At 45.7% G+C, this 22,254-nt stretch overlaps 3 protein-coding genes across 5 annotated transcripts; 1 reads left to right on the top strand and 2 right to left on the bottom strand.

Moving 5' to 3' along the window:
• Positions 1 to 1,134: 1,134 nt before the first annotated feature.
• Positions 1,135 to 10,500, bottom strand: sytl1 (synaptotagmin-like 1). 3 transcript variants are annotated; one of them, XM_061664929.1, is made up of 13 exons: positions 9,339 to 9,454; positions 7,326 to 7,464; positions 6,214 to 6,365; positions 5,336 to 5,450; positions 5,206 to 5,257; positions 4,448 to 4,552; positions 4,195 to 4,364; positions 3,399 to 3,501; positions 2,978 to 3,139; positions 2,255 to 2,333; positions 2,081 to 2,177; positions 1,625 to 1,830; positions 1,135 to 1,549 (listed from the first exon to the last, which is right to left on the bottom strand). In XM_061664929.1, the coding sequence occupies exons 2-13, from the start codon at positions 7,460 to 7,462 to the stop codon at positions 1,404 to 1,406; spliced, it is 1,524 nt and encodes a 507-aa protein (XP_061520913.1). In that variant the 5' UTR covers positions 7,463 to 7,464; positions 9,339 to 9,454; the 3' UTR covers positions 1,135 to 1,403. The 3 variants fall into 3 exon arrangements, with proteins under 3 accessions (XP_061520913.1, XP_061520912.1, XP_061520911.1); XM_061664928.1 differs by lacking the exon at positions 9,339 to 9,454 and adding an exon at positions 10,308 to 10,500 and having other exon boundaries at positions 1,135 to 1,830; XM_061664927.1 differs by having other exon boundaries at positions 1,135 to 1,830.
• A 261-nt stretch (positions 10,501 to 10,761) lies between these two features.
• Positions 10,762 to 16,139, bottom strand: cd164l2 (CD164 sialomucin-like 2). Its single transcript, XM_061664934.1, has 7 exons — positions 15,957 to 16,139; positions 14,518 to 14,610; positions 14,324 to 14,410; positions 13,646 to 13,738; positions 12,477 to 12,512; positions 12,237 to 12,390; positions 10,762 to 10,875 (listed from the first exon to the last, which is right to left on the bottom strand). The coding sequence occupies exons 2-7, from the start codon at positions 14,597 to 14,599 to the stop codon at positions 10,860 to 10,862; spliced, it is 468 nt and encodes a 155-aa protein (XP_061520918.1). The 5' UTR covers positions 14,600 to 14,610; positions 15,957 to 16,139; the 3' UTR covers positions 10,762 to 10,859.
• Positions 16,140 to 17,450: 1,311 nt separating this feature from the next.
• Positions 17,451 to 21,796, top strand: gpr3 (G protein-coupled receptor 3). The gene is made up of 2 exons (XM_061664975.1): positions 17,451 to 17,633; positions 19,148 to 21,796. The coding sequence occupies exon 2, from the start codon at positions 19,171 to 19,173 to the stop codon at positions 20,152 to 20,154; it is 984 nt and encodes a 327-aa protein (XP_061520959.1). The 5' UTR covers positions 17,451 to 17,633; positions 19,148 to 19,170; the 3' UTR covers positions 20,155 to 21,796.
• The last annotated feature ends 458 nt before the right edge of the window (positions 21,797 to 22,254 follow it).

Below are 22,254 nucleotides of genomic sequence, written 5' to 3'. Positions count from 1 at the left end.
TGTCCCTTCTTCTGGCCTCAAAATGGACGACCCGGGGCCGGAAGTTGACGGGGGGTCGCCCTAGCAAGCACCTGGCAGACCAGCGACACGGGTCAGCGCGACCACACAAACGATATATTGTTTTTCGATGGGATTTCTAGGTTTACCTGGCTGGGTAACCTCATTGTTTACTAGTTTACTAGCGCGGTAGCATTGCCGTCCACCGGGCAACGGAGAGGCCTCGTTGCCGGGGAGGGAGAGGAGTTCTTGGGGAAGGCTCGCGCTTCGCCTCTTTTCACTGGAGTTCAAATATTTGTTTTTGTTTTCAACGTGTCTTTTATTAACGATAGGAATTTGAGTGGCACTCTCCGTGAATTAGACTGCAGAGTTTTGCTGAAGAGCGGTCGCGTCTCGCCATCGTCCTCTACACTAGGGCTTTGATGATGTCATCACACGTCTGATGCGCTGTGGCTCGTAACCGGTAACTATTTTTCGACGCGCGCGCGGGCACGTACAACCGCAGGGAGCGAACAGCACAAATTGCAGAAAGAAAAAAAAAAAGGATTCTCGAAAGTCGAATTTTGGGTGGGTAAGTCCAAACGCTAAATATGAAACCAACAATGTGGCGTCTTGAGAAACGAGTCGAATGGGTTCTGTGACCACCGAACACGGCAAATCATCTTTCCCCATTGAAAAGGCCATTCGTGTTTTTTGAACAATAAAAACAGCACTCTATAATATTTTATGTTACTAAAAAAAAGAATTCAACGTTTTTCTGCCACTGTTGTTTTTTGTTTTTTTTTTGCTTTAATTCAATGGGCATTGTGCTGCTCCTTCTGGTGTGCGTGCCTTGGCCACCCGGGGGCGGTATAATACATTGCCGCGGATAGCTTCTCAGTTAGCCCAAGTAATATGAGTCGTTCTTCGCAGAGGATAAAGAATATATGCCAGTGAGTATTGTTATATCTAAATGTTGCTCTACTGTTTATGTTCAAATATCCATTGCTTCAAGTTACTACACCCACTTTCTTCAGGCTATGTGGTTTTAAATATACTGTATAATGTGTAATTCTCACATTGGTTAGTTTGACAGTAAACTTCAACTGGGAGTAAACCAGAGGGCCAGGCTTGGTTCGAAGATTTCTTTCCCTTTATTTTGAATTACTAAAAATCTATTTGAATATGATTTTGCGTTTTAAACATTGATTGACCTTTGCGTAGGCAGGAAAAACAGGTTTCATATTTCGTTATGACAGAAGGAGATCACATGGTCACAGCTGTAATATGAGAACAACAAAACGAGAACACACAAGCGTTGATCTGCTCTGTTCATTTACTGTACAAGATCTACTTTGAGAGAAATGATTTAAAAAGCGCCATGTAGCAAATGTTTTCAGTCCGCGTGCCCACACGCACGCACGTCGTCAATCGGAGGAGCGGCGCGTCAGGTTGGTCCTGATGGGCAGCGTGGCTTCGATCCAGTGGTTTGGGTTCTTGATCACGGAGGTCCACAAGGAAACTTCTTCTTCCGTGGAGTCCATCCACTTGACCGCCTCCCCGTAACTCCGACCTGCACGCCGAGACGCTGCGTTGATTTCCACGTTTTCGCTCCCGCCGTGCGGCGCCCGCCGAAAGGGTCTCTCACCGGTCCCGCAGCTGAGGCGAATCCCGCCGATCATGTCCATCTTGAAGCCCTCGCGCTGCCACACGCTCAGCTCGGCGCAGGCCTCCTGCAGGTCGCTGCTCCGGAAGCCGTCGTACACCATGGTGTGGTTGTACGACGGGCTGACGGAGCGCTTCACCACCTGAGTCTTCTGGCCGCTTTGGCAGCCGGCGTCCGGCAGGATGCAACTTTTTTGGGGGGGCGGGGGGGCAAAAGCAAGCGTTAACTCATTTACCGGCGGCTGTTTTCATTTTACCGACAGCCGGGCGAGGCCCTCTTCTACGCCTACCGGCTGAAAAACATGCTTTACGAGTCTATTCGTCGGTGGCAGTAAACGGTTGGATTCCAGTTGACGAATACAAACGTCTGCTGCAGTGAACGAGTTCCGCGGGCGTCACCTTGCACAACAGAACTAAACACGAGGACGTGCGAACAAACCTTCTGACAAACGAGTCGACGGCGCCCCCTTTTTTAGACAGCAGCCCCTGAGCCTCCTGAAGCCAAATGTGAAGTTCCCCCGTGAGTGGCGAACAACCTGACGACACGCACAAAAGGGGGCGTCGTCATCGTCAGCGGCGTTAAGACATAAATGCGTACGTGGGCTCTACTCACTCTCAAATCCCTCCGGGATGAACTTGATGGAGAACAAAAGGGTGCCGCGGCTGCTGACGCAGTCGAGCATCAAGCAGAACTGTCACGCAGAGATCACATAAAGAAGCTTAGTTGAAATTCAAAGCGCATCGCCGTCTCTCGTCAGGCTGAAGACGGCGCGGCTGCTCCAGCGAGGGCGCAAAATGATGGAACGGGCCGCTTCGTTAGGTACACCTGCACAGAACTACACCGCATCTCACAGGTTGCTGTGAAATGTTTGTATGCCAAAAAGGCATGTGACAACTTTGAAAAGGGGCTTAGTATCGCTCCCCCCACCCCCCAGAATGAAGAAAAAATTAATATACAGCCCCCGAAGCCACTTTTACTGAGCAAAATGAAATTTGGTATGCCTGTCTATCATGAGCAGACCCACCAAAAAAATGCCATGTCTGAAAAGACACAGGAAGTCGGCCATTTTGGTTTCGACGTGGCCATTTCAGGTTACGTTGGTCATTTGCAGGGCTTCCTTCACCAACAAACTCATCCTACAAACTTTGTCTGATTGCTACAAAACTTAAGCCAGCCTCGCGTACTACGTGGACAGCTGATGCTAAATTGTAAAACATGAAAGTTTGGAGACAAAATTGGATGATTGCCATAAAACAGGAAAACAACTAATAGCTGTGCTGGTGTTCCTAATGAAGCGGCCCTGTGTGCGTGTGCGTGTGTGTGTGTGCGCGTCACCCGTGGCTGCAGGTCCCGCCAGAGCGGCTGCGTGCAGGTCCAGTCCCAGAGGCCCAGCGCCACCTCCACCTCACCCAGGAAGACGTTCCGGGCCAGGGGCTCGGCGTGCCACACGGACAGGTTCAGGGTGCGACTTTTCAGCTCATTTCTGCGCACTTTGTACTGGCCAATGACAGAAAACATTCACCGGTATTGGCAAATATGCTGCGATCTGTATTCGATGTGCTGTGCGCTTATCAGCCACAATATTAGGTACACTTACAGCTGTATCAAAAAACAATCGGCCTTTCGAGGGATAATAATGTTTGAACTGTTCGGTGTGTTTGATTTTAAAGGGCAGAATTATCGGATGTAGCTCTTGTATCGGAGCTCATTGGAGGTGTACCTAATGTTGTGTCCCCAGATTGTATAGCCGTCTCACTTTGAGCGTCTGCTCGTAGACGGGATTCTGCGTCCGCCTCTTCACTGCCGTCTTCCTCTTGCTGCGACTCGACATGTCGGGCAGCAGATAACATTTGACGTATCTGAATAAATAGGAATATTATGAATTTATCTTGGTAAAATACGACTTTATTCTCATAAGATACAAACAAATGTTTTCTTGAGAAAAATCCAACTTCATTCTCATAAAACTTTTTTTTCTAAAAATATGAATTTGGTATCATAACATTTACTTTATAACTTAGGTAACCTTTGAACCTTTTTTTTCATGACAAAAACAAACATTTGAAATAAAATACAGCATACCCAGATGTATTAATGTGCGTGGATCTCCACAGGCGTTTTGCTCATCAAAAAAAAAAAGTAGCAACCTGGGGGGCCAGCACTCTGGCCCTGTTAGAACGATTTTAAAATGTAATTTGTTAAAAAATAATAATAATTAAAAGTTCCATTGCTAATTTAGCTTATATTCACTGCCAGGCCTCCAAGTTAACATTTGACTTCTATAGCCGTCGATGGCAGTGAATGGGTTTTAAGCGCTAGTGATTCTGAAGGCCCCGGGCAGATTACAATGACGTGGCAACACAGAGGCTGAAATCTGATTGGACAAAAAAAAAAAAAAATGTAACATTCAGATAAATGTATTTGAAGTAGTGCAGCCAAGCAAAATGCTACAAAATGATAACAAGAGGCTGTTGGGGGGGGGGGGGGGGGGGGGAAATCAATGCAATTTCAATTTAGAATTTTGTTTATAAATGTGCCTCAGCAACACTCACGGGTCGGAGCGGTTCTCGTCGGCCACCGCCGAGATGTCCTCGCAGCGGTGCACCTTGACGCGCAGCTCCTCCTTGTGGCCGGCGTAGGCCAGCGAGAACTGCACGCGGCCGCGCACCTCCGCCACGCCGAACACCCCCGAGCTGAACAGACTCATCATGCCGCCGCTCAGCTACGCACGACACAAAACCCTGCGTCACTCCGTGCTGACTCTTCGATAAGTTAATAAAGTGTGTGTACGACGTGTGCGTGTACCGTATAGCTAGAGTGAAAGTTGTTTTTTTGCAAAGACAAAGGCTCAGTCTCGCTCAGGATGCTGCACAGAGACACAGACTCCCTCCTGTAATGCTTATACACTTCCTAAAACAACACAAATACACACAGCTACGGCATCATGTCATAAGGAAACGCAGGTGTGCTTTTTTTATGAACGTGGGTGGGGACTTTTTTTTTTCGGACTCATAATTAGTCAGACAGCAGGTATCAGTTATAGTGGATTTTCTTTAAAAACCGAGACTCATGCACGGCGCGGGCTTCTTCCATATGTCCGATTCTTGATGTTGCGCTTCAGCCATTACGGCGCATGCTTGTTCATTGTTAAATGCGCATCAGTCCCTCCAGTGGCTGGGATGACGCAAGTTCGATTGTAACACTGCGGCTGCACTTGTATCTCTGAATTATACTGCCCCCAGGAGGCCGAGGTGTGCACACCAGAAGGAGCAGCACAATGTCCGCAGAATTGAGGCAAGAAAATGTGGCAAAAACTGCTTAATTTCTTTACATTCTATTTAATCATGTCTTTACTGTATGTTCTTATAAAGTACAATATTATACAGCGGTATGTTTCTTATTAAGCATTTGGCCTTTCTATTCATTTCAATTGGGAAAGATGATTCGAGTGTGTGCTGATGTTCGGGATGACCCTCGCGTCAGCTGTCGTGACTGACGGTCAACTTTGACGTCGAGACTCGCGCATATCGAAGAAACCAGTTGTGAATACAAACTTTGCAGACCTTCTTTGCCGTTCTTTTCCGACTGGGCGCAGAGCCAAAACTGGATGGACTCCTGAAAATCATCCAAAAGTTGACAGAAGCCAGCAATAAACAACAAACCGATGTATCTTTTTTTCAATTTAAAACTGACTCCGGGCTGTCCTCCGCCGACTCCCTCAGTCGCGTCTCGGCCACCCCCGGGGACGGGCTGCTCGTCCGGTCCGCCTCCTCGCCGTTGAGCGGTCCGACCCTCCGCGTCTCTGTTGCTGTGGCCGCCACAACAAAGCAGCACCATTGCTTACGTTGCCTCGGTTTATCAAAGGATGATCAAAAGGTGCCACGAGGTGGCAGCAAAGCAGTTTTCTTATATTAGACACAGCTTTGGTCTGAGTGCACTTAAATACAAAAAAAATTGGAAGAAAAAAAAAAAAATTTAAAAAAAAGGTTTAAACAGGCAGCATGTAAGCTTCATTTAATTATGTATGATTGTATTTCATGTTTTAAGTCATTCGCTGCCAGCGTTCCCAGTTAACATGGATATTTGACTTCTAAAGTCGTCAATGGCAGCGAATGTTAAATTGTTGTACATTTGATTTGTATTGAATTCGGTGATCCTTTTGAAAACCACTAGAGGGCGCACGTGTACCACTAGTGGTACTCAAACCTCACTGAGAATCACTGTCCTACATGGTGGCTGTTAAATGTGACTTTTCCTTTGTCTTTGGCAGCGTACTGAAGTACAAGAATTCTGGCTAGAAGTAAGTAAATAACTAAAAAAAAACATTTTGTGGATTCATGCATATTATTGGCCAAAAGTGTAACATTGTTTTCCCAACCATCTACAACTCTCCCCCTCGACAGTGGTCAATACTAAGGAAATGTTTTCTTTTAAGATTATTTCCAAGGATTTGTATTAGTATTTTTCGCTTTGTTTCTGTTCTGTGCAAATATTTGTTTCGTACTGTTTTCCTTCTTGAGAAAAGAACGAAATGAAAAATGAACAAAACAGTTTGGCCGACACAGACTGACCGTTGGCCTTTGGCGCGCGGCGGCGTATGGTGGCGCACACCAGGTCCGAGCCCGACATACGGCCGCGGTGCCGCCTGCCGGACGCCTCGCGGAACCACGCCCCGGACTGCGAGTGCAGCTGCGTCGGGTCGGCTCTGCTCTGCGCCAGCATCCTGTTGACACAGCAAACACGCATGACGGCGACGCTCTTATTTGAGCACCTTGGAAGGCTATTCCTGAAATAAATTTGTAGATGGCATTCAAATGTTCAGCATGTGTAGGTGTGTCCTGTTAAACAACGGTTAATAAGCACCTTGGTCTTGTTACCTCTCTTGAATGCCAACCAAATATGTCTAACGCTTCATTTAAGGATGAGGAAGTAGTGTTGTGTTTGAAGGTTCCTAGCACCAAGCAGGGGAAAGGCCCTCTTCTTGATCAATGGGCAAAAACTGTCCAATGTTTGCAAAAGTACCTTGGCGCAAATGAATGTTTATTTTACGAGTTCCCAACCCAACCTCGCGAAACTCACTCAGAAGCACCCACTGCAATGTTTGACAAAATTTGCCCCAGGCACCAGTTTTACCCAACAATACAAAATTGGGTGGACACGTGCATTATATGGAGGACGTACAAAAAGGTCTCAAGGACCAATGCCTGAAATTAAACAGGGACTCGGCCATTTTGGTTCAAAACAGCCATTTTGGGCTGAATGCCACGGCTCAAAAGTTAGAAAAAAAAATTGAAAACAGCGCCTGATAACAGTTTCATCGATTGATATGAAACTCTGTGAATATGTCTACCCAAACAAGAAAAGGCGGAAGTATTCATGACTAAAATTGAACAGCAAGTCGTTCATTTTGGTTTGAAGCAGCAATTTGGGGGCAAATTCCAGAGCTTGGGGGAAAAAAAAGAAATACATAATGCCCCAAACTGCTGATTTGTCACACATGATTGTTATTAACATCGTCTATTCTTTGTCGAAATGAAGGATGACATCAAAGTTTAATACAAAATTTGTTTTTCAGCTTCGACATTAGATTTCGGTGGAAGGGAGCTGTTCCTAATATTTTGATGCTTGTCCAGTGTACCTAATGTTATGGCCGGTCGCGTGCGAGTGCGCGGCCGCCTCTGACCTTACGCGTCCTTCGTCTTGGCGTCGCAGGTCCATGTCTCGCAGCAGCACCTGCAAGATGGTGTCCTGCTCCTCCTCCGTCAGGTGGCTCAGGTCCAGAGAGCCCACGACACCCTCGGCCTCCGCGTCCGCCTCCATGCCTGTCCAAAAAAAAAAAACACATGGTCATTTCATAAATCACACAAACACAAATCAATTATCATACACGGTCAACGAAATCATATTTCTGCAACATCATTTTCTCGGATTCTGTTTTTACTGGACAAACATCTTAGGGGCCACTTGTTGCTAGGCGGAATTTGGCAAATGTAATCAGAATCAGGCTGATTGGAGGGCTGTTATTAGCAGGAAGTATGGTGGCCCTAAAGGCTCAAGAATTGACTTCACTGAGTTGAAAAACATGACTATTGCACATTTCATTTAATAGTGAACCACTCACTACTCCATATTAAATAAAATATACCATCATGCTTCCTCTCCGCTAGCAACTCATCTTAGCCACTAGCAACTTTTCTGGCCTTTTAGCCATGCTTCCCATTATTCCTGTCCGCTAGTCACTCGTTCTGTTCCTGTCATCAAGTCACTCTTTCTTTCTCTAGCAGCTCTCACTATACACTAGCAACTCGTGCAGTCCGCTAGCAACTCTTCCGTCTTGGCGCATTCTGACCTCTCAGCTGGAGCGTCTTCCTGTCCACTAGCAACCCATCCAATTTGCTAGCAACTCTGATGGCTCACTAGCAATTCATCCTGTCCGCTAGCAACGCTTCCAACTGTTCCAGTTCACTAGCAAGTCTTCTGTTTCTTTCTTTCCCCTTGCAACTCTTCTGGTCCACTAACGACCTTTTCCACTCTCCCTCTGGTCCACCAGAAACCTCTCCTTCCACGTTAGCGTCTTCTAACCTCTCAGTTGGTGATTTTTTTTCGTCCTCCATGGTCTTCCTGCTCTCTAGCAACTCCTTTGGTCCACTAGAAACTCTTCCTACTCTTCCTGTCCATCAGCAAATCCTTCTGTGGTCTGCTAGCAACTTGTCTCTCTTGGCCTATTATAACCACTAAGGTGGCATGTTTTTCTCCGTTTTTTTTGTGTGTGTCCGCTAGCAACTCTTCCAGCTGGTCCTGTCCGCTAGCAACACGTCCTGTTCCTCCTCCTCTAGCAACTCTTCTCTTCGCAAGCAACTCTTACTGTCCCCTCATACCGCTTCTGACTCTTCCTGTCTGCTAGCAACTCTTATAGTCCGCTAGCAATTCATCCTGTCCGCTGGCAACTCTTCTTGTCCGCTCGCAATGTTTCCAACTGTTTCGAGTCTGCGAGCCAATCTTTGTTTTCTTCCTCTCCACAAGCAACGCTTCTGATATTCGCTAGCAACTTCACGTACACTGACAAGTGGTCTGGTCCGCTATCAACTCTTCTACCTTGACCGCTCAAGTTTTCCCATCCTGTTGCGACTCTTCCAGTCTGCTAGCAACACGACCACGATAACGGTTTATTTATTAATCATCGACCACTGATGACTCAGCAAGTTTTCCCCCATTATGGCGTTTGCTTTATTAGCTTTTCAATGCAGTCGGGTCAGTTATTCCTGTCTACTTCCTGCTCACAGTCACTTAAAAAAAAAAATAATAATTCTTGTACTCATAGTGTATGAGTGTGTGTGTGTGTGTGTGTCGCCTCGAGGCGGCTGAGGAGGTAATTGGCGCATGCGCAGAGCGGGCGGCTCACTTGGTCCAACCGGAACTGAGCTAACATCAACTCGACCTGAGCCTGCGTAAAAAACAAAAAAAAGTCACAAGTGGCCATTTGCGGCATATTTTGACTTCTTTACGTCACGTTCATAAAGGCGTTTGCGTGTGTGGTCGCCACTACTCGCACGAAACGTCTTCCCCCCCACCCACGTATTTGTCGTCTTGGTGATCAGCCCACGCGTGAGACAAAACACCTGTCGCCGTTTTTAAAGTGACAGTAACACATTAACAAAAAGCAGCGTCACTAGACACCCAAACGGCATTACGTTACCTTTTAATCGCTAGTCACGCTGAGCTCCATGCGTGGAAAGTTTGCCGCAAACTTGTGCTGAGCGTGTGTGAGTCGTCAACTGTGTAAGTGTCAAAACGCTGTGTCAACACGGTGAACACGCCTTCTGCTGTAGGTGGGAGGGAGAGGTGTGCGTGCGTCGCAGACGGATGTTTTTAAACACACACACGCGCCCTTGCTGCTAAATAGTCCAATACCCGACAGCACCTGAAGGCAACACTGGGATGGCGAGAACGCTCAGATTGCTTTTTTGTTTCTTCCTTCTTTTGTCAACAAAATGTGACGTCGACTACGGTCTCTGTGGTTCTGTGTGTGTCCGTTCAAGTCTTTTTGGTTCTGGTCCTGAATAGTGGCCCCTCGCGGAGGCCTCATTTGGGGTTCTTTGCAGCCGCACGCATGCTCGGGTCGACACTGGACATCCAATTGAAATTGAGGAATAATCAGGCATACAAAGTAACACTGAACTAACCACTGGAGATGAAAACTAAAACAATCTGTGCTCGCCAAGTACGTTAGCGACTCTTCCGCCTTTGAGTCTTCTGACATCTCAGCAGTTTTCCTGTGCGCTAGCAACTCTTCCGGTAAATGATCACTGCTTCCCACTCTTCCGATGCACTAGCAACTCCGCCGGTCTTCTAGCAACTCTTCTGGTCAGTTAGCAGCACTTGCTACTCTTTCGGCGCACAAGCAACTCCGCTGCAATTCGAGCAACTGTCCGCTAGCAACTCTACCGTGTCGTCTGACCTATCCACACACTCGCACAGCTCTCACGTGTGCAAGCAACCAAGCATTTCTTTCTTTCCTACTGGCAGCACTTCAGACTTTTCCTGTACGCTAGCAACTCTCCTGCCTTAGCGTCTTTCAGCTGCTATGTTTCCCTCTCCACCTGCATGACCGCTAGCAACTTTTCCAATCTGTTATCAAGTGTTCCCCTGTACACTACCAACTCACACTTTCTGCTAGTAACACTTCCAACTCTTTCACCAAGCTAGTGTCTTCCATCTTAGCGTCTTCCTGTCCGCTAGCAACTCTTCCTTTTCTGATCGGCTAGCACTTTTTCAAAGTCTTCTATCAAACTCTTTCTGCTTTTCAGCTGGAACTTTTTCCCCGTCTTCCTGTCCACTAGAAACTGTTCCGGCCCGCTCCAAACTCTCGCTGTTCCGAGTCGCTAGCACTCCTTTCAAGGTTCCGAAGTTCCATTTCCTGTTCTACTGTTATTTTCTCTGTGGCACCCTCGTGAGGAAAACAAAACAAAAGCAGGAAGCTGATATATTCCACACGGGTCTCCTAACTTTATTTCAAAAACAGCAAAAGAAAGCAAAGCAACATCTTTAGCATTAGCATGGTAACACACATAAAAGACGAATGTATCTACATAAATTAAAAAAAAAAACACACACAAATTCAAAGAGTAGCGCAAGAGTGATTTGCTAGAACGGGGAATGGTAAAAGTGCAGCGTCTTGTCTTCCCTCTTCCTTTGGTCGTCCTCGGTGGCGGTGACCTCACTGAGGCTGCTCTCTGCGCACGCACCGATGACGTCATCACGGCCGTGCAAATTGAACGTCATGTGGACAAAAGTATTCCGACACTCAGAAACAAAACCATGGGTGTCATTTTTGGACTGAGAAGTCGGCATTTTGTCGCCATGCTAATAAGTTCCATTTCTTGCTCTGTGGTTATCATGACGCCTTTATTCTGTGCTGTCATCGTGTCTGTGGTTGCATCACATTTTAAAAAAAAAAAAGCCGAAGAGCAAAATGGGACTCTTTAAGGGCAATTTGCATACCGGACCAATGGAAGTGGAGCAGCACCTTTCCTATCTTGCCACCAGAGGCCGCTGTTTCACACGCTACACCTGCGTTGCATCATCAAGAGTCTTGTAATATTTTGTTGCGTTCATTTTGCCCTTTTCTCACCTCAAATTGGTTCATCAGAACGTATTTATTGATTTTGTACTTATTTTAAATTCATGACATTAATTTATTCCATTAAATAATTTGGTTAATTGGTTCATTCTAAACAATAACATTTTAAAAATAATGTGACACAGATTTAAAAAGAAAAACTTATTGAATGTAATATTTTGCCAAATTGGTTAGTAAAATGTATTTGTTCATTTAACTCATTATAATTTGCTAGTTGATTTATTGTAGGTACTAAAATAGAGTAAAATTAAAAAGTACAAATATATTTGTTTATATTAATTGTATTAAATATATACATATAATTACATTAATTTCATTCATTTTCTCAATTTAATTTAACAGTAATTATTTAAATACACAATTCTACAAATAGGTTTATTTATTCAATTATTTCATTAAATTTTAAATATAATTAAATACAATTTAATAACATTACATTTACAATAAATGAAATTAAATATAATGTCAAATTTGCTGTTTTCTTAAAATTGGTTGGTTAAAATCCATTCTTTTTTTATTATTGATTTTCCTTGTTAAATATTGGGTTAATTGATTTGTTGTAAAATAAAAATGACAACAGCATTAAACTTTTGAAACGATAATACATATTTCAAATCTGATAATGTAATTACATGAATTTAATAGAATTTCTAAAGTGACATAATTATAAAACAATCTTACATTTAGAAAGAAACTTTCCCTTTTATTTCATGAAATTATTTTCCCATGTTTTTTCCGAAAACTGCTCAATTAAAATAGTTCTAGCTATTTGTATTACTTCATCGCAATAAAAATAATTGGTTGATTGAGTTACTGTAAATACCAAAATAAAAAATACTGTATTAGTAAAATAATAAGATGTACATATACATTTATCATTTTGAACTTACTTTATAAAATCATTGGTTATACTTGTATGACTTAGAAATGAGCGAGTGCGGGTGCGGGTCTCACATGGGGTCGTAGGCGCTCTGCTCGCCGGACTTGAGGAAGCGCACGGCCAGCACGCCGAGCGCCTGCAGGCACAGGACCAGAACCACGCCGCCGATGAAGCTGGACACGTTGAACCTGGCCGGGGACAGCTGCGGCCGGGCCTTGCCGCCCTGGCCTGCCCACGCACGCACCAAACCGGGAGCGTGTGAGAGCCGCTCGGCAATTTTGCAAATTGGGCTGTCGGACGCCGACTCCGTTTACCTGAGTCGCCGCCTCCTTCGGCCGCCGTCTCCACCGCTGCACACATTCACGAAACACGCCGCAGTGAGTGCGCGCGTGCACTTGCGTCATAAAAAAAACAATGGCGCGCCAATGTTGTCGCTGGAGTAAAGATTTCCCCGAGCGCCAGCAACTGTACTGGGCAGTGGGATCGTTCCGAAAAATCAAGAAAGAAAGGAAATGAGACGACTCTGCATGAATGTCATAACCAGGGGCGCACATAACTGTTTTGTTCTGGTTCTCTCTCTCTCTTTCTAACCTCTCTTTTTTTTGTGGGTTTTTTTTTGATCCACCAACCTCACTGGATGAAGTTGTGTCCGTTTGTAGACATATGCCCTAGCCGTCACTCACTTATTTTCTGAAAACATAAAGCAATAAATATAGATTTTTTTTCCCCCCATTGATGACCTTATAACTGTTTTTTCACCCTTTAACATCTTTTTGCATGCGCTTGACATTTTATTAGTCTTAGTCTGAGCCAGTTCACGGCTGGTATACAGCCTGTACATACCTGTAGCAATAGACATTCATTTAGACACATTTTATATTATTGGATACCTTTCATTTCTGTATACATCTGTACTTACAGATAGATATGTATTTTATTATCCTGTGAGGATATTATCCTTATTCCTTTCTAATTAGTGGCAAAAGGGGATTATTCCTGACTGCCAGCGTCTCTTCTTTCTAGCAATTTTTCCTCTCTTGCTGTCTGCTAGCAACAATTGTAGTATGCTAGTAACTCTCTCAATCCGCTATTTCCTGTACTACTAACAACTCCTTTGGTCCGTTAGCAACACCTCAGATGCTTCCTGTCTGCTAGCAACACTTCCGCCTCAGCGTCTATTACAGGGACGGCCTCTATTTGAGATAATCGTAAACACCTTTGCTAGTTTGTGTTCATGGGACACAGCTCCTTGACTTCCTGGTCACTCGTTGCTAGGTAGAGTTTACAGAGTTCATTCCTGATAGGTCCACAAGAAAGAAACATCAAGGATGTTTCTTTCTTTCTCCAGCCAGGAACAACATTTCAAAAACAACACAAACATATTCCGTTGTTGATCTGTATTAAACATTACAAAAACAAAAACTAAATCAAAATAAATCACATTAGCGCGGACGAAAAGCGCCCTCTAGTGGTGGCGTCGTACCTGTGCAGAGCTCCGACACGCGGGTCCAGCTGCAGTTGCCGGAGCTGTCGGCGACGTTGCCCTCGTCCGTCACGCACATGCCCGTGTCGTTACCTGAGAACCACACGATGACTTCAAAATGTGTGTGTGTGTGTGTGTCTGTTGTGGAATGTTGAATAATTTACACTCTACAAACCGCAGCAGCTCACATTACAGCAGCTAGCATGCTGGAATTACCATCAATGTGCGCGCGCGGCCCCTTTCACGCCCTTCCCGGAAAATCCCCACCGTAACAGTAAAGCATTGTGGCGCACATAATGACGGTAACAATTGCTTTCAACGCAACAGAGCGCGAGAAGTGACTTTAAAACTTCCCGGTCTCGCAGTGACCCCTCGTGACCTTTGACACGGGCGACACCCGGAGGGAAAAGTGAGGAAAAGTCACATTTGTCGGGCAGCGTGAAAGCCAAATCCAAAAGTGTTCTTTCAGATGCACAAATTAGCCTCGTTTGATGCTAATGTTAGCACACTGCAACACGTTGTGCAGTAAGTCCGTGTGTGTGTTCTTGTGTACATTGTGTAAGGCTGTATCTTTGTGTTTCTGTCGTGTGTGTTTTTGTGTACAGTCTCGTGTGTATGAATGTACGTGTGTGCACAAAGACACACACAAAAAACAATGTGTGTGTTTTTGTGTGCTACCGTCAGGACAAAGCCTCCAGACGCAGCCGGTCAGGTTGAGCATGGAGTCCCCAACGCACAGGTCACATGACTGACCTTGAGTGCAGTCTGGTAGAAAGGATGGAAAAGAAGAAGAGCAGCTGTCAATCAAGTGAGGCAACACTTTTGATGGACAGCGCAATCAGATCAATAAAAGTGGTCAAAACGAGCGTTACCGGCTTGCGAGCGCACACGGGACGCCGCCGCCGTCAGCAGCAGCAGCGTGCAGAACGACATCTTCACGGAGAGATTCTGCATCCCGGGACAAACTATAGTGAAGCAAAAACCCAAAAAGGAAATCGAAATAATAAATTACAATTCTTTGAAAAAAATCTTCTCCAGGAGGCCGAGTGCTGAAGAGCGAAGTGACAATGGCAGCGAGAGGACAGGAAGAATGGGTGTGCGTGTAACGTGATCTAAACTTGGTTGCCTGGCAACCATAACAAGACCCACCTCAGGTCACCTGAAACGCACACACGTGTACACAATCTGCATGCTTAAAATGTGTCGCAACGTTGGACATAGAACTAGAAATCGAATCGACTCATGGAAAGAATCTCGGCTAGCTCGAGCAAGAATGGAGAGCTGGCGCTAGAAGACATGATATAGATCTGCAACGGACAGACAGCTCTAGATGTGGTTTGACGGGGGGGATATTGTTACATTTAGAAAAGATAGATCTGAAATAGATCATCTTGAATAAGTAATAGGTAGATCTGGATAGATCAAATAAGTGGCTCTAGAAAAGATAATCGCATGATAGCGCAAACAAGGGCTCTGGAATAGATAGCTAGCTGCGTCTCCAAAAAAGTTGAAATAAAATACATGGTACCCGAGATGCTGATTATTTATAGCTCATGAAATTCATCCTTCATTCTTTGCTCCTCAGATTTCGTTAACTGGGTAGTCAAGCAGAGCGAGCTAGCTAGCTAGCGCTCAATAATTGAAACAAGCCTATCTCGACTAACTGTCCTCACTGCGTCTACGTTTTATTGAGAAGTCTGCCTCGAAAAGGAATTTGTAATCGTGTCCGACATTCATCTTCCTCCGTCACCCGTCGTGCACGTCGCAAGACTATTTAGCTCAACCAATCAGAGGACGGAAATATGCTGTTGTCACTCAAAGCCTGCGTGAAGGCCAAGAGTGTTGAATCTGAAATCTGATTGGTTGGTTGGTGTCATGGGCCAGCATTCGAGATTCTGAAGGCTCTGGGCAGATTACATTGACATGGCAACACACAGAAGCTGAAATCTTATTGGACAAAAAAGCAACAACACGCACGACTGCAAGCTGGGCAGCCTAGCGATGGCTGAGGATATAAAAAAGAAAATAAATTAAGACAATTTCATCCAAGTTGTAAATGTAGGTTTGTGTTTCTAATAATGTTTAGACGAGGTCTTGACTGTACACCACCGTATCTCGATCTAGAACGACGAGATCTAGACTATGTCGACCAAAATACGAGAATATACGTATACCTAAATCCACAATCGATCAATGGATCAACTCCGCAATAGACATTTGTAAAACGCACGATGATCGATATCCACGATCTACTCGTCGTGCGTGGTTTGCTGACACTGCGCGTAAGCTGTGACTCATGCACGTCTCGCACTTGCTCGCTCAGGTGTTCCCTTCCGGCGTCATGACACGTCTGTCTTTTTCCTCTTTCACCCTCTTCGAACTCAGCTGCACTTTTAATCCCAAAAATTAGGAATCCCCACGACACAAGTGACGAAGGCGGACCTTTACATCCATGTGAGCGAGGGAAGATGATTCGGGAGAGCAACGTCACCTCGCAGGCAGGAAGTGTCCTTATATGGTCGCGAGTACCCTCCACGCAGTAGCCCCGCCCACTCGCGATGCTGCACCCGCGCTCGCCATCAAACCGGGGAAGCCTTCCCGCCTTCATCCTTCCACGTCTGCACGATAATAAACCATTTTGATGCATTCATGAACGATCTTTGTTCAATACATGCAGGACGTTTCGAGGGTAATTTTGGTGACGAGTCTGTCCGCTAGGGGGCAGCAAAAAACTGATGTTAAATACAGGATGACAGCTGACGTGGGGAAATGTTTCATAACTCCAAGAAAGGACATGGGATTTAATTCTGCCTTTGTACAAAATAAAAATGTGAATAAATAATGAAATTGATACTTCTAACATGAATTAAAATTAAAAAAAATACATCCATTTAAATATAAAATCTAAACAAAGTACAATAATTAAAATAGGGAAAATGGAAAAATCTGCTTTTACAAAGATAATAATACCTCATAAACATGAGACAAATTGCATTCAAATGAACAAACATATGTATTAAAAATCCTTTACTAAGATAATGCCCAGTTTAAATTGAGCCTCAGTAAATATAAACTGAATAAATAATAAAAAAAAGAAATTACATATACATTAATACAATTTATCAAAACGAAAAATACATTAAATTGCATCTATTTAAATATAAAAATGTAAGTGTGGAAAAAAAATCCTCCTGTACAATGATACTAATGCTAAGTATTAAGGAAGATGAATTAAAAGAAAAAGAGACGAATGAGATTAAAATTAACAAAAAATACTATTACATAATATAGAAAATATATTTTAAAATAAGTCATACTGAGAGCTGTGCCTAATATTTTGACTCTTGCGTGTTCAGTCAATACCTGTCCAAAGCGAGTATTAATAATTTCAAAATGCACAAGAGATCTTGTCCGAATGTACCCTTAAGTGTACCTAATCAAGTGGCCGTCGAGTGTCCCCGTGAGTCATTGCTGCGTTTCAGCACCGTGGACAGCAGCAGAATTATGGGGGGCGGGGCGGGGGCAATTAGCAAGGACGTCTGCGTGTACGCGTCTCTCCATTACTTACAAGAAACCAGCTCAACAATGGCGGCGGACCGCAGTGGGCGTGTCTTAGGCGAGATGCCGCATTTTTCTCAATGAAATTACTCCACATACACCTCCTCTCGCCCCCCCGGACCCGCCCCTCCCTCCTCCCGCATACTCGCCTCCTGATTGGCGGACACCTCCTGCCTGTGACGTCACGGACGCGCTCTTGTGGACGGCGCGCGGAGCGCTCCAGCATCATTCTCGCTTTGGAGCAAAGACGCCAAGAATACATTTTTTTTTCTCTCCGGTGGACCGGAGCGGGATCACCGTGCGGATCTCCCCGACCGGAAGTGCATGAAGGACGGCGAGAGCGCGGGAGGAGAGTTCGCTTGAACGCTCCCTTCTGGAACTTGAATTAAAAACGTCACAAACCAGGACAGCAAGCCATCTTTTTCAAACGGTAAATTATTAATACATTTTTCTTCTTCACGCCATTGATTGCGCGCGCATTCTCAGTGGCGCACTGCTTACACAACAAGCGGTGCAATATTCCCCCCCCCCCCCGCACCCCAACCAGCATTACCTTCTATCCTATCACGAACACCCGACGTCTTAAAAATAATAATGACAATATCAAGTGCCTGATAGGATAATTTCATCGGTTTGCTCATGCGCGTGACAGCAAGAGCGACCTAATTGGCAGTGAGGAAACTCGCCGGTATGCGCGTGTGTCCGTGGGTCGGACGTCGTGTCTGGACATCCGCGGGAGGGGGCAACACTCCCGCGCGGCGCTTCGTCACACTTCGGAACGGACGTCTAAATTGAGCTTCATAGACGCTCGAGTATTTTGATGATGATTTAAAAAAAATAATAATAAAAAAATAAAAATGATTAGGAGCTGGTTTGGGTTTTAGGTCAGGCACTTTCAAATCGTTTCACCTAATAGCATAGTTGCCTCACTCAGGAAAAAAAAAGTCCAGTTGCCTCGGTTCAACCTTTGCAGATTATCGTGACCTGGATGATTGACAATCCAGATGTAAAGGGGAAAAAAGCAGACGTATTTTTGATTGTTGGTATTGTGATCAAGTTCAAACTGGCATAGGCACTTATGTTATTAGGCTCAAGAGATTTTCCTCTGTTGTATTTTTAAAGTGTGTGCGGGTAGGTGTGTGTGTGTGTGTGGGGGGGGGGGGGCAGCGGTTTGGATCTGGGGGAAAAAAAAAATCCAGGATCAGGGAGAAATTCTGGATCTGGTGGGAAAAGGAAAAAAAAAAATCACGACTGCATTTTAGGACAGAGGACAACTCTGTTGCGGGGGGGGGGGGGGGGGGGGGGGCATTTCCTCCAAAACATTTGGAGGAAATGTGGGAGAAAGATCCTGGATTTAGAGAATACAATTCTGGATCTTGGGGGACAACTTGAATCAGGGAAGAAAAAAACTGCAAATAGGAAAAAATGTGGGTTTCCAGAAAATTCCCGGTTTAAGAGGGGCAGGGAACCAATGAGAGAGAGAAAAACCGTGTAGCTGAGGAAAACATTCTTGACCCCCCCAAAAAAAAAATGTGGCAATAAAAAATCCTGGATCCGTATTGGATTTTCATGGGTTCCTTGTTCCATGCTCCACTTCTAGACACCATTTTCTCTGAATTCTTTTAAATTGAATTTGGAGAGAAACAAAGTGCTCTGAATTCATTTCTGAAAGGGTCTATGGGTCCCACGATCCAAGGATTTTCTTTGTCCTAGACTGGGATCAAGAATATCTTGAACCCAAACCAAAATTGGGTTTTTCCTTGGCCGACGTCCCAACTTTCTGCAATGTTTAGCAGAAAACATTCCAAGCGATTTCTTGTACAACCTGCCAACAAACACCAATCAAAACTTGAGAGCGTCCTTGGGGGAGGTAATAACACAAAGATGGTCATGTTTCACTGCTTTCAAAGTCAATGAAAGTAAAACTTCTGATTATTTCCTCAGGGGAGAGTGGCGACCTCGCAGACATGAGACCCAACGCGTCCGAGATGTCGTGGGAGGAGTCTTCGGGTGCGGACGCCTTCTTGTCGCCGGACCACCGGGGGGGCCACCCGCCCGTCCGGGAATCGCCGGCGGTGACGGCGTGGGGCGTGGTCCTGTGCGTGTCGGGCACCGCGATCACGGCCGAGAACGCGGTGGTGGTCACCGCCATCCTGGCCACGCCGTCGCTGCGCGCCCCCGTCTTCCTGCTTCTGGCCAGCCTGGGCCTGGCAGACCTACTGGCGGGCGTGGCTCTGGTGGCCCGCTTCCTGTTCTGCCTGGCACCCAGCGATTGGTCCGAGTTGGTGACGTCGGGTCTGCTTGTGACTTCGTTGAGCGCCTCGCTGTGCAGCCTGATGGGTGTCGCCCTGGACCGCTACCTCTCTCTGAGCCACGCCCTCACTTACGGCTCGGGGCGATCTCGGCGGCGCGCCGCCTTTCTCCTGCTCCTGGTGTGGGTGGGCGCCTGCGCTATGGGCGCCGGCCCCGCCATGGGGTGGCACTGCCTGGACGAGCCGGCTTCCTGCTCGGTGGCGCCGCCCCTCACTCGGACGTACCTGTCGCTGCTGTGCGGCGGCTTTCTGGCGGCGGTGGCAGTCACCCTGCAGCTGTACGCCGGGATCTGCCGGGTGGCGCGGCGCCACGCCCACGCCATCGCCACCCAGAGGCACTTCCTGCCCTCCGGCCAGTCGTACGCCGGCAAGTACGGCAGCGGCCGGGGGTTCTCGCGCTTGGTGCTGGTTCTAGGAGTCTTTGTGGGTTGTTGGATGCCTTTCTCGCTGTGGGGGCTGCTGGGTGACGCGTCCAGTCCGCCACTGTACACCTACGCCACCCTGACGCCCGCCGCCTTTAGCTCCCTTCTTAACCCGCTACTCTACAGCCTGAGGAACAAAGACATACGCAAGGTTCTGCTGCAGGCCTGCTGCCCCCGCAGACATGCCGCCCAAATGCACTGCCCCGAAGATGTGTAGGTCCCTACCACAACTCAATCATGAGGAACTTTGGGACAGAATCCTAAGTCTGGGAACAGGAAATCCAGACTGGGGGGGAGAAGATGGCAGTTCCAAGGGAATAATCATGGATCGAAACAAAAAAAAACAAAAAACAAAAAAAGATTTTGGGAGAAAAGAATCCTGGATCTGGAGAATCAAATCCTGGTTTCCTGCATTTTCTCTTCTCCCACCTGGATTAAATCCACAGCAACTTTATGGCATCATTAAATTGGACGTTTTGCTGAAAGAAAATGCTGTTCCTTTCCTCCAAACCAATATGAAGGTTGTTGACTTCATCCATTTCGAAGAAACTGAAAATTAGTCAAGGAAAAGCCATCATTTCGCTGTAAATCCAGGGACCCCCCCCCCCCCCCCCCCTTTGTAATTCTTCCTCACGTAAATTCAGACCTATGCAGGGGTCAAATACCCCCTAAACACACATCGTTTGGCCTTGAAGGTCCACGTTCTCGAGAGTGAATCGGTTTTTGATGTTTGATGTAATTTTTGTGCAATTCTGCCATGAAACGCCAATAAAAATGAAACCGCCTCCTTGGGGGAGGTAATAATAAAATGACAACCCCCTTTCACGCCGGCTACTTCCACCATACTTCGTATAAGTTACCGACACCAGGTGGCATCCCCTGCATCAGAGTCGTTCCGGAGGTGGGCGGCGAGAAGTTTAACAGCGGACACTCACCGGCCGCATCACTTTGCGTTGAAAGCAATTATCCCTCGACTTTTAATGATCTCAATGCAAACGGTTGCTGAATTGTCGCCACCGTCGAAAATATCTGAACGTCAAGAGTCCGCATCGGCTGTGTGAAAGAAATTGTTGCTGTTACCGCCTGGCATCTATCTAATGATCTGAATGGCAAGAAGCCGCCGCGGCTGTGGGAACGCGCAATTCGGCGAGTTCTGTCTGATAGGAACGGCCGAATAAATGCCAGAGTTTAAGCTTCTGATGCAAATTAGCCAGCGTGAAAGGGGCCTTTGAGAGTTAAAATGAATGCTTTCCATGTTTTTTTTTCATCGTAAACGTGGACAATTTCCTTTTATATATATAAAAAAAAAAAAAAAATGTCCTGGATCCGCATCCAAAGTTTCATCGGAATTGTTTGGAGTCACATCTGGAGAGGAATGAAGTGTTTTATATTCATCAGAAAAGGGGAATTATCTTTTCAGCATACGGGGCCGCCCGCAGACACAACTCAATCTATGCCAGACGTGCGCTCAACACAAAGTAGCGCTCGGAGCGTGAAATCTTTCACTCTCCCACTTGAAAGCAGCACTTTTTTTTTTTAACCAGGACGTGAGGTCCTCCCTTATCGTCCTCATCAGAACGTTCTGAACTGTCCTGGCCGCCGGCCATGTTGGAGGAACTCCCACTGCTACCAGACTTGTTTGTGCCTCCCTGCCAACAATCAGCCCACTTGTAGCTGCACGGGATCCCGCCCAGTGAAAACAATCAGCCGCTCGTAAATACGAGCGGATTTAAATGACATTTGTGCGTTTATGGAGAGAGGGAAAAAAAACAAAGTCATGTTGAGTTAATTGGATCCAAAGGCTTAATAATAATAACATGATGTACTTGAAATGTGTGCTAAAAACACAATGTTCCAATGGAGAGCTCAGATTCTATTCTTTCAAGGCACTTTTCAGCCATTGGGACCGTATGTTGCACAACCTTGTTTTTTTTTTTTCCAAATGAATGAATATTTTATACTGCTGAATAATAAATATGCTTTTTTTTTTCATACCCAATGTCAGCGTCCTTCGCTCTGGGCTCGCGGAAGCTTTTAGCGCGCTCGCTAGTGCTTCGGCTGTCGTGAACGTCACTTGAGTTTGCGTTTAGTGATTGCGTAAGGTCGGGTTTTTGGAAAGCTCGCTTTATGTAACAAGTGTGCATTTATAAACATTTAAAGTAAGTGAAATATGGAACATTTTGAAATAAGCTTGATAAAGAAAATGGAATACATTCTGCAAATGTATTACATTTCTCAATAACATACATGTCACATGTAATTTCACCCCAAAATCTTGTAATGTTAAGAGTTAAAAAAAAAAATAAAAATTTTATTC

The sequence above is a fragment of the Phycodurus eques genome, chromosome 20 (genome assembly GCF_024500275.1).
Source record: "Phycodurus eques isolate BA_2022a chromosome 20, UOR_Pequ_1.1, whole genome shotgun sequence".
Taxonomy (NCBI): Eukaryota; Metazoa; Chordata; class Actinopteri; order Syngnathiformes; family Syngnathidae; genus Phycodurus; species Phycodurus eques.
Note: the sequence above shows the minus strand (reverse complement) of the source record. Positions and strands in the feature narration are given on the sequence as shown.

What these genes read in the sequence shown, in the direction of transcription:
- sytl1 (XM_061664928.1), bottom strand. Translation starts at nt 7,462, where the DNA reads ATGGAGGCGGACGCGGAGGCCGAGGGTGTCGTGGGCTCTCTGGACCTG. An exon ending in GACGAGAACCGCTCCGACCC is followed by an intron (nt 3,502 to 4,194) that starts GTGAGTGTTGCT and finishes CTATTTATTCAG; the next exon opens with ATACGTCAAATGTTATCTGC. An exon ending in CATCCCGGAGGGATTTGAGA is followed by an intron (nt 2,178 to 2,254) that starts GTGAGTAGAGCC and finishes GCGTGTCGTCAG; the next exon opens with GTTGTTCGCCACTCACGGGG.
- gpr3 (XM_061664975.1), top strand. Translation starts at nt 19,171, where the DNA reads ATGAGACCCAACGCGTCCGAGATGTCGTGGGAGGAGTCTTCGGGTGCG.
- cd164l2 (XM_061664934.1), bottom strand. Translation starts at nt 14,599, where the DNA reads ATGCAGAATCTCTCCGTGAAGATGTCGTTCTGCACGCTGCTGCTGCTG. An exon ending in CCGTGTGCGCTCGCAAGCCG is followed by an intron (nt 14,411 to 14,517) that starts GTAACGCTCGTT and finishes CCTTTCTACCAG; the next exon opens with ACTGCACTCAAGGTCAGTCA. An exon ending in CTGGAGGCTTTGTCCTGACG is followed by an intron (nt 13,739 to 14,323) that starts GTAGCACACAAA and finishes TGTGGTTCTCAG; the next exon opens with GTAACGACACGGGCATGTGC.